The sequence below is a fragment of the Nicotiana sylvestris genome, chromosome 7, assembly GCF_000393655.2.
Source record: "Nicotiana sylvestris chromosome 7, ASM39365v2, whole genome shotgun sequence".
Classification (NCBI taxonomy): Eukaryota; Viridiplantae; Streptophyta; class Magnoliopsida; order Solanales; family Solanaceae; genus Nicotiana; species Nicotiana sylvestris.
In genome coordinates, this window is record NC_091063.1 from 158,399,854 (window position 1) to 158,410,128 (window position 10,275).

General features: G+C 36.5%; 1 protein-coding gene across 1 annotated transcript; it reads left to right on the forward strand.

Moving 5' to 3' along the window:
• Positions 1-734: 734 nt before the first annotated feature.
• Positions 735-9,804, forward strand: LOC104210060 (probable LRR receptor-like serine/threonine-protein kinase At1g67720). The gene is made up of 15 exons (XM_009758860.2): positions 735-963; positions 2,323-2,854; positions 2,971-3,482; positions 3,571-3,703; positions 3,868-3,939; positions 4,048-4,116; positions 4,205-4,276; positions 4,423-4,491; positions 4,987-5,141; positions 5,228-5,469; positions 6,966-7,092; positions 7,168-7,236; positions 7,324-7,510; positions 8,497-8,632; positions 9,164-9,804. Exons 1-15 carry the CDS (start codon positions 891-893, stop codon positions 9,497-9,499), a joined length of 2,784 nt encoding a protein of 927 aa, XP_009757162.1. The 5' UTR covers positions 735-890; the 3' UTR covers positions 9,500-9,804.
• The last annotated feature ends 471 nt before the right edge of the window (positions 9,805-10,275 follow it).

Here is a 10,275-nt window from a genome sequence, read left to right on the forward strand (position 1 = left end):
TAGTATAAATACTAGTGGCTGTTTTTACAACTCGAACACATAATCTATAAATTATACAGAGATAATTTTATCGTTGCTCCAAGGTTCCCGCTAATAAAACATAACTACATTATTTTCTTTAAACATAAGCAGCAAAAAAACAAAAATTAAAAGAAAGATACAAAGTAGTGCCAACAAGTGATAATGCTTCCAACCAAACTAAACTTATAGCCCGTTTGACAAGTTTTGCAAAAATAAGCTTATTTTGAGAAGTATTTTTTTTCGAAAGTGCTTTTCTCAAAAGTACTTTTGGCGAGAAAAAGTTTGTGTTTGGCTAATTAGTTTGAAAAGCACTTTTGAGCAACAATTATTATTTGGCTAAGCTTTAAAAAACTATTTTTAAATGTATTTTTCTCAAAAGTGCTACTCAAAAAAGTACTTTTAAAGAGAAGTTATTTTTTATGCTTCTCCAAAAATGCTTCCGTTTCTCCTCAAAAATACTTATTTTTTTCCTTTCAAAAGCTTGGCCAAACAAAAGTATTTTTGGCCAAAAATACTTTTGACCAAAAAAAACGTCATATTATTAGCAGTGTTAGAGTCCTTTCCACACTCTAAAAACTCCATTTTTACCAAATGCTTCACTTTCTCTTTCAACATTTACTCAATTTATTTAAGTAAAAAAAAAACATTCCCTTTCTCTTTCTTCCACTCCAGAAACATATAGCAATCATTCACATTATGTAGTTCATTTATTAATCTTATTTATGTGTCAGTGAAACTTGGTTTTTTCCTATTTATCCATTTTTCATTTCTTGAATAATATATGCTCTCAGCTTTTTAGCTGAGTCTTTTATGATGTTCCCATCTTCATAGTTTTGTTCTCTTTTCATCAAAGAACAAGATTAGAGTAAATGGAGTTTAGATTTTTCATCTTCTTTCTTTGGTTTCTTTTTCTTCTCATTAATGGCAGCCGAGCACAGCCAGGTACTCTTCTGCTTAAATCTGTCTGCTTTTTTTTTTTAGAAATATTAACTTAATATGTTTTCTGGGCTTCTAGATTTACTTGTTCTTTAGTTCATGGGTTTCTGCTGCTTTGGGTTGTACCTTTAGTTAAAATATTTGTGCTGATTTTTTTTAATTTTATTTAAAAGGTCTGTTTCTTTGTGTTCATCTTGTACTCTGATGTAGTATATCTGCTGCTAGATGTGATTTTAGAAGCATTTTAATCCTATTGTTTTTTTTTAATGATACATAATGCATATACATAAGTACATGGCTACATGCATACATACATACATATATACATATAGTGGCGAAACTCAGAATTTTGCAAAGGGTATTCAAGGTTATATATATATAAACTAATTTTTAATCTACATACATATATACTCAGTGTAATTTTTCCATGAAGGGTGTTCAATACTATATATATACATATAGACATACATAATTAACCACAGAAATGGTGTGTAGGAATGGTACCTGTGAGTGAAGTCCTTTTTGGTAGGGAGCGTGGCGAAGCTAGTAATTTTCTCAAGGGTATTCAGATTTGAAAAAAAGCGAAAAAAAATTCCCGACAAAGGGTGTTCAATATGTGTTATATACCTCTAAAACGTAATATTTTACCAATATATACCGTGCAATTTTTTGACGACCTTGTGACCATGTGGCTTCGCCACTGCCCACAATGGGCTTTCATGGCACGAATCCGGATTAGTATGCCAGTAGGTTCCAGACACTCCGGAACCTACTGGCATACTAATGTAGTTAGTATTTACTGGAATCCGGATTACTATGCCAGTGGTGCTTTTTAAAAAATCAGTACTATTCATTAAGGTACTTAATAGTACATTTGAAAAGGAAAATGGGGAAAACAAAATGAAGAGTAGGAGAAGTGGAGTGCTTCATTTGTCTCATTTCTTGGTGTCATATTTAAGGATGTACTGTAACTACTTAGATGCATATTCATGGAATATATGTTTTGTGGTGCTTATGTATTCAATCTTGAAAATCTTATCTGAACCTGTTAGCGTTTTATATCGTTGACTATCTGTGATACCTCCGCAAAAGGAAATCTAATTGAAGAACTGACTTTGAGCAGGAAAAAATTCAATTTTTTGGAGGATAGATCTTAAGACTATGTTGAATAGCGTTGTCATTGACAGAAATTGAATTGAACTTAACTTGCTACAAATGCAAGAAATATTTCTTGATCCCTATGTTTAGATTGTTACATGTAAAAGACTAAGCAGTTATCATTCTTTAATAAACCTTTACGTATGGTTGTGAAAGTTGGTGGAAATATATTCATGCACTGCTGATAGATTTCAAACTGTGAAACAGGTTTTGTAAGTTTAGATTGTGGAGGTAAAGACAACTTCACAGATGAACTTGGTCTCGAATGGACTCCTGATACCCAAATGATAAGTGGAGATATAGCTAATATCTCTGTATTAAACGAGACTAGGACACAATATATGACCTTGAGATACTTTCCAGCCGATAACAGAAAGTATTGCTATACACTTGATGTGATTCCCAGGAACAGGTACCTTGTAAGAGCAACTTTTCTATATGGAAACTTTGATAATAACAATTTCTACCCAAAGTTTGACATCTCACTTGGGGCAACTCGTTGGGCTACAATAGTTATTTCTGATGCTAATACAATGGAATACCAAGAGTTAATATTTCTGGCCACAGACCCTTCAATAAGTGTCTGTTTATCCAATGCAACTACTGGGCAGCCCTTCATCTCTACACTTGAGCTCCGGCGTTTTAATGGTTCAATATATATGAATGAATTTGAAAATGATTTTTTCATGAGCGTCTCCGCAAGGATAAATTTTGGTGCAGAGAGTGATGATCCTGTCAGGTATGTCTCAGTTCTTCAGTTACTGTCGCAGCTTCCAAATCGTTGTTTTTGAATATTCTTAGAATATGATAGCTATCTCTTATCGTAATCTGCCCCTAATGTCCTTGTTCTTGTAGGTACCCTGATGACCCATTCGATAGAATATGGGCGTCTGACACCATAAAAAAAGCCAATTACCTTGTTGATGTTGCTGCTGGCACCGAAAGAGTTTCAACCAAAATGCCAATTGATGTCAATACTGTAAATGGTGAAATGCCTCCTCAGAAAGCAATGCAGACTGCTGTAGTAGGAAGAAATGGCTCGTTAACTTATCGTCTGAATCTCGATGGTTTCCCTGGTTTTGGATGGGCGTTTGTCTATTTTGCCGAAATTGAGGATTTGGATCCCAGTGATACTAGGAAATTTCGGTTGGTCCTCCCTGGAGATCCTGATATCAGCAAGCTTGTTGTTAATATCCAAGAGAATGCACATGGGAAATATCGTTTATATGAGCCAGGCTATTTCAACTTATCTTTACCCTTTGTGTTATCTTTTCGTTTCGGAAAGACAGCTGACTCCACCATGGGACCCCTCTTAAATGCTATGGAAATAAACAGATATGTGAAGAGAACTGGTGGCTCTTTAGATGGTAAAACAATGTCTTTCTTTGAGCACCTTTGTTTCATTAGTTCAAGATCTAATTAGGCATGTCCATTACACTTTTCCATGAGTTGCAGGACCAGTTATTTCCAGTTTAATTTCGCGTTACTCTTCTGCCAATTGGACAAACGAAGGTGGTGACCCATGCTTACCAGTCCCATGGTCCTGGATCCGTTGTGACACAGATATCTTACCAAGAATAACATCAATGTAGAGTTCATTACTTTATCTTCTTTATGCTAAGTTTCACGCATTCAACTTTCCACACTTTTCTTATGGAAGAAGTCTTTTAATTATATTTCGACTTTCTACTTGGCATTACTCTCTCAACCTGAACCTGTGAGCTAATGCTTCATCACTGTCACCTTTGGCAGTAAATTGTCTGGAAAAAATTTGACTGGAAATATTCCGCCGGAGTTGACAAAGTTGAGCGGCTTAGTTGAGCTGTAAGTCAAAAATTAATTCTTTCAAACGTTCCTTACACCATCTGCAGATGCTCCTTTCTTCGTTTTCTGCTGCATTGTAATAAATATGCACCAATGTTCCTACTGCAGCTGGCTGGATGGGAGTTCACTGACTGGTCCAATACCTGATTTTAGTGGATGTCCAAACTTGCAGATAATGTGAATCAAAATTCCTCTTTCAATTCCTTCTTTTGCTATTCTTTTTAAGCAGATTGAGTGGTGAATCTCATCATTATTCTTCTTGCAGACATCTTGAGAACAATCAGTTAAGTGGAGAGCTTCCTTCCTCCTTAGAAGGCCTAACAAGTTTGAAAGAACTGTAAGCTGCACAATTATCTTCGTGGATAAATGTGAAAAAGATTTTGCTCCACTTGCATTTTCTTTCTCTGATTTTTGTTTTGTAGTCAAAAGTATTACCTCTAGGGAAAGTTTTCCTCTCTTTCTTAATGAAAATTATGATTGCAGGTACGTTCAGAACAACAGGTTAACTGGAAGCGTGCCATCTGGTCTTCTCAATAACGGTGTCATTTTGAAGTGGGTATCATTTCTGTGCCAAGTGTTTTGTTTCTGAGGTTACTTCTTGCATCTTATGATGATGCATAGGTCTTGTACCATAGTAGATTTGAGGTTGAGTTTATTTTTTATCGTACTATAGACCTAAAACTGAGGTGAGTCTAAATGGAGCGACATGGATATCAGGATTCATATAGCTAACTCCAAGGGATTGAGGCGTAGTTGTTGGTATATTGTGCCAGTCTTATGCAACATCTTACAGAGAGATGCAAATGAGAAAAATCCTTACTATTTCACAGAATGAATCCAGCTCGTGGTTCTTATTTGAGTGACTCTATTGGCCGTGCATACAAAGTGTCTTCAGCAACTAAAAGTTTTAGTTACTATGCTCAACTCACTGCTCTAAATCACAAGTCTTAAGTTCCGCTGATAATCATGCTGCCTTTAATTTCTCAAAAAAAAAGAACATTTTCTGATTGTTTACTAAATCTGCTGAAATTTCTGCATTCTCTTCAGCTACACTGGAAACATTAATCTTCGCAAAGGGGACAGCAATCACAGCCGTAAGAAAATCATCATTGGATCAACAGTTGGGGCTTCCGCTCTTCTTCTTGCTACTATTGCCTCTTGCATACTATTGCAAAAAGGAAAAAAAAGCTCTCCCAAGCAAGGTGTGATGCGATGCTTAATTATGTCATATTCATAATGCATACAAAACATTGGTGGGACTCACATTGTATATCTGCTTCTATTTTAGGCCGCCTCGAACAGAATTTACCTCCTCAAAGGTTTGTCTCTTCCTTTGGGGATGCTGCAACAGAAGCAGCACACTGCTTTACATTAGCTGAACTTGAAGAAGCGACCAGGAACTTTGAAAAAAAGGTTGGATCAGGGGGATTTGGAGTTGTATACTATGGCAAATTGAAGGATGGGAAGGAAATTGCCGTCAAAGTTCTTACCAATAATTCCTTCCAAGGGAAGCGAGAGTTCTCAAATGAGGTAAGTAGGTGGATGTTCCTATTATATTCTAGAAGCTTGTTTACACTTTATGACATTTAAAGGAATAAGAAAAAAGATGGAACTGCAGTTTTAGTCCTCAATTTGAAGTCTAGCTATTTTAAATAGTGAGGGAAACGACTTGAAGGAGTCATTTGACGTTAAATTAGTAAGTCTTGAAGAAACAAAATTGATTGTTTCATTACTGATACTTATCTAAGCTATTATCAAGTTTGCCTGTTTGCTTGATGATCGGCATAAGCATGGTCTTAAATGTTGAGTACTGACTTTGAGGCTAAAAACCCATTATTATCTGTATAACCTTTGTGAGGAAGATATAGGTGTTTTTACCATGACACTAATCCTTTTCTATATTTTATGACTGAAGAATCCATTGTTTTAGTTTTGAAGCTTGGGGATAATGGGCCCACTCCTCTACCTCTTCACTTAAATACTTAACTTGGCGTCTACCTTTCTCCTCCACTGTACTACCTTTTCCGTTGAACCGAAGCCCAGGGGGCTACCGTGATACTTGTATTTATTTTTGCTTTTCAAGTCTGCATAGCATCTCAGTATTATTTGGTGAATCACATAAAACCCAACTCCATATTAGCAATATATGAAATATGTATGAACGGATGAAGAAAGAGAAATATTCTACTTGAATTGAAATGAATTGCTTGAGCTGCTAAAGTGAGAGTGGCTAAAAATAATTGGATGCCTGCAAAAGGAGGCTTTGTTGGTTAGAGGATTATTTTTCATCTTTTACTTATAAACAGTAGAAGGTGCATAATTTCTACAGGATTAATTCAACGCCAGAGGATATTTTCTCAGCAGTGCGTTTTCACACTCATCAAGGGTGTGTTTGGTATGAAGGAAAAAAAATTCCATGGAAAATAAGTGGTTTTCTTGCTTATTTTCTGGTGTTTGGTTGCTTACCAGAAAATATTTTTTGGAAAACATATAATCTAGGCAAATATTATAGGAACAGGGGGATGAGCGGGGCGGTGGGAGTCTGAGAGACGGCGTGGGAACGGTGTGGATTGGGGGTGAGGCTTGGAGTGGGGAAGGTTGAAAGAGAGTATGGAAAATATTTTCCTCTTGGTACGGAAGTCATTTTCCTCCATTTGAAGGAAAATGAGTTCATAAGGAAAATATCTTCCAACACATTCAAGCCAACCAAACATGGGAAAATTGAAAAACATTTTCCTTCATACCAAACACACCCCAAATGTAAATTCGAAAAGGTTGCAGGCCATCCGAACCTGCTTTCTTGACCAGCAATGGATTAGAACCTGATTAAGTTTTTTGGGCGGTGCTGCAATTTTTTTCTTTTCCTTTTACATGGTGCAATTTTGGATCTGATGCAAATTAGAACCATCTCAAGTTTATATGTGGCAAATTTACAGTTTCCATTCCTATTGAGGATTTTACTTCTTGGAATAATGAGTACATTTTCATTGGATACTTAAAATGTGAATACATGATATTTGACACAGGTAGCTCTGCTTTCAAGAATACATCACAGAAACCTCGTACAGTTTCTGGGATTTTGCCAGGAAGATGGGAAGAGTATCCTAGTGTATGAATTCATGCATAATGGAACTCTTAAAGAACATCTCTATGGTAAGTTCATCTATCACTTTAATTACAGTAAGTTTTAAAAACTGGATCATGCTCAATGTGTATAAACATCGGCAGGTCCTCAATTACCTGATCGAAGTATTAATTGGATCAGGCGCCTTGAGATTGCTGAAGATGCTGCAAAAGGTTGGTGAGAAAGGAAGAGGTAACTTTTTTTGGATTAGAAGAGAAGCAAGTCTTTCTAATTTGTGTTACTCTTACGCTTTTTTTCAGGAATCGAATATCTTCACACGGGATGTGTCCCGTCCATCATCCACAGAGATGTGAAAACTAGCAACATTCTGCTTGACAAGAATATGAGAGCAAAGGTTTCAGATTTTGGTCTCTCCAAACTTGCGGTAGATGGAGCCTCTCATGTATCGAGCATAGTCCGTGGAACTGTAGGATATCTGGATCCAGAGTATGCATTCTTCTCTGGAATTTTGAACTTTTTATTTACTATACAAGGTTAAGCAACAACCGCATGTTATTTTATTCCACAAATGTTTACTGCTATGTGTACTCTTAATTTGTTGATATACCGATTTAAACTTTCTTCTGGTGCTATTTTCGGAAAAAGACAGTTTTATTTATGAATATTAAATGGTGCGAACAAAGATAGCGCTACCAATATCCTTATTCCCAACTTGAGTTATACACCAGTTGCAAAGCTGTGGGGAAAAAGCAAATCACTTGACTATATGAGAAGTTTCCCTAGCACAAGCCTATCTTCTAGCAGTTTTACTTCACCCTCTAAAAAGGCCGAATATAAAGGACTTGCCAGAACTGCAACATCCTATGGAAAGGGCCTTGGTTGTAGTATGCTTTATTTGTTTATTTATTTGGTTCTCAATACTAGGACATATCTAGATCAGTTTCTTTCATTCAATCATCTATATGAAGCCTCTATATCCATTCCACTCCATTTATGTCTGTCTCATTCTACTACTCAAAACTAGAGGTTCTCTAAATCTCGCACCTATTCCTGCAATTGTTACAATGATCTCTAACCAGACTTTTCTTCCATTGTGTTTGTTCACTTCCTCAACATTAATAAAATTTCTTTTCTAGTAGTGATAATTACAGAAAATGACTTTGTGCACAATTCCTTTCCAGGAGTATCGACAATTGATGCACCACCTTCTCTTAGTGAAAGTTTTGATTTTTTCTCAATAATTTCATGTGGAATCACATGATTTAAATAAAAGAAAAAGAAATAAATCCTGATAAGAAAGTGTAGAATTGTTAAAACTGGCTGATATGTTCTTTCTACCAAAACTATTTTGAATGCTTATGAATTCTACCTGCAGTTAGGTGGCTAATGCTTCTCCCAAATTGTCTTCTCCTAATAAGTCATATGTTCTTAATGACTTGTATATTGACTCTTTTAATTCAACTTCAACACAGATATTACATTTCGCAGCAGTTGACGGACAAAAGTGACGTTTACAGTTTTGGCGTCATTCTCTTGGAGCTAATATCTGGTCAAGAAGCAATTTCTAATGAAAAATTTGGTTTGAATTGCCGTAATATAGTCCAATGGGTAAGATTTTATTTGATTATATGCACTATCTTTTATTACAATATGCTAGTAAATTGTCACCTTAATACTTTCTCCCTTTAAGATAAGTTGCTGCTATCTTCTGTTTTTGTTTTAAAAAATAAAAATAAAAAGGGGCAGTCTGGTGCACAAAGCATCCCGCATTCGCGTAGGGTCCAGAGAAGGGCCGTACCCCAAGAGTTGTGATGTAGACAGCCCATCCTGATGCAAGAATTAGTGGCTACTTCCACGACTTGAACCCGTGAGCGATATGTCACACAGAGACAAATTTACTTTACTGTTGCTCCAAGGCTCCCTTTCTATCTTCTGCTTTTTAAATAAGTCCTATATTACCTTACCATTAAATGATTTCTTATGTGTCTCTCCTCTAGGTTTTTAATGATTTAGTTAGAATATCTGGATAATCTGCATTAATACTTGATGCATTATGGGAAAGAATTTATACATTCAGCATTGGTACTCCTTCTGCATTTACTGGACTGATTCTAATACTTTCTGCTTCTAATCGTCTAGGCAAAACTACACATTGAGAGTGGGGATATTCAGGGTATTATCGACCCCACTTTACACAATGACTATGATATCCAATCAATTTGGAAGATAGCTGAGAAAGCTTTGATGTGTGTCCAACCCCATGGGAGCATGAGACCGTCGATCTCAGAAGTTATCAAGGAAATCCAGGATGCGATTGCAATCGAAAGAGGTGCAGAAGCAGTAAGGGAAGGTAGTTCAGATGATATATCAAGGCATTCGATGCATTCATCCCTTCACGCGGGCTCAATGGACCTAGGTGCAAGTGACCATTACTTGTCAATTGATGAGTCTATCACGAGACCAACAGCTCGATAAGTTTTTGTTCCTCTGACAGTAGGTTTTTGTTCATAAAATGGACCATTGATTAACTTGTGTTATTTCCAATTCATTTTGCCATATTCACATATATCTCACAGTGGCTAGGATTTCACAATTGATGTTGTTGACACCTTCTGTTAGAAGCAAAACATTTCTTATGCTTTGTAAAGGCAAGTCATTTTAGGCCATTGTTAATTTTACATTTTTGATTAGTGAACCAAGAGAAAAAAGTGTAAGCAATTGTACAAGAAAATGCCTGCTTCTATTGCCCTTGTAGTAGAAATTCCTCTACTTTTTGTTTTTGGGTTGCTCTTCTTATCTGCCGTACCCCCAATCCTCCTTCATACGAAGGCATCGTAAATATACACATCAAATCAAGATCAAACAAAAAGATTCTCCATTCAATTTGAGTGGCTGCAGACATGTATGATATTGGAATAGTTCAATGAAAGAAGAAAGTTAACTTTCTCTATGAAATGTCATAAGTGATGAGAACTATAGATAGCAACCTAACCGAGTACGTCATAATTGAGAAAGGGAAGACAAACACCCCCCCCCCCCCGAAGAGCCAGAACTTTTATCATCTGGGAAGAGTGAAAAAACAATCTGATTGACACCACTGAGCATGGGGAACAGAATTAGGGGTGGGAGAAGCTAAATGGAATTTGGTGGAAGAGGGACCTTAAGGTTGGCCTTGATCCTTACTCTCATCTAGCCACCCCCTCCCCCTTCCCCATACGCAATCCTTATCCCTACCTTTAAGAAGGCAGAGA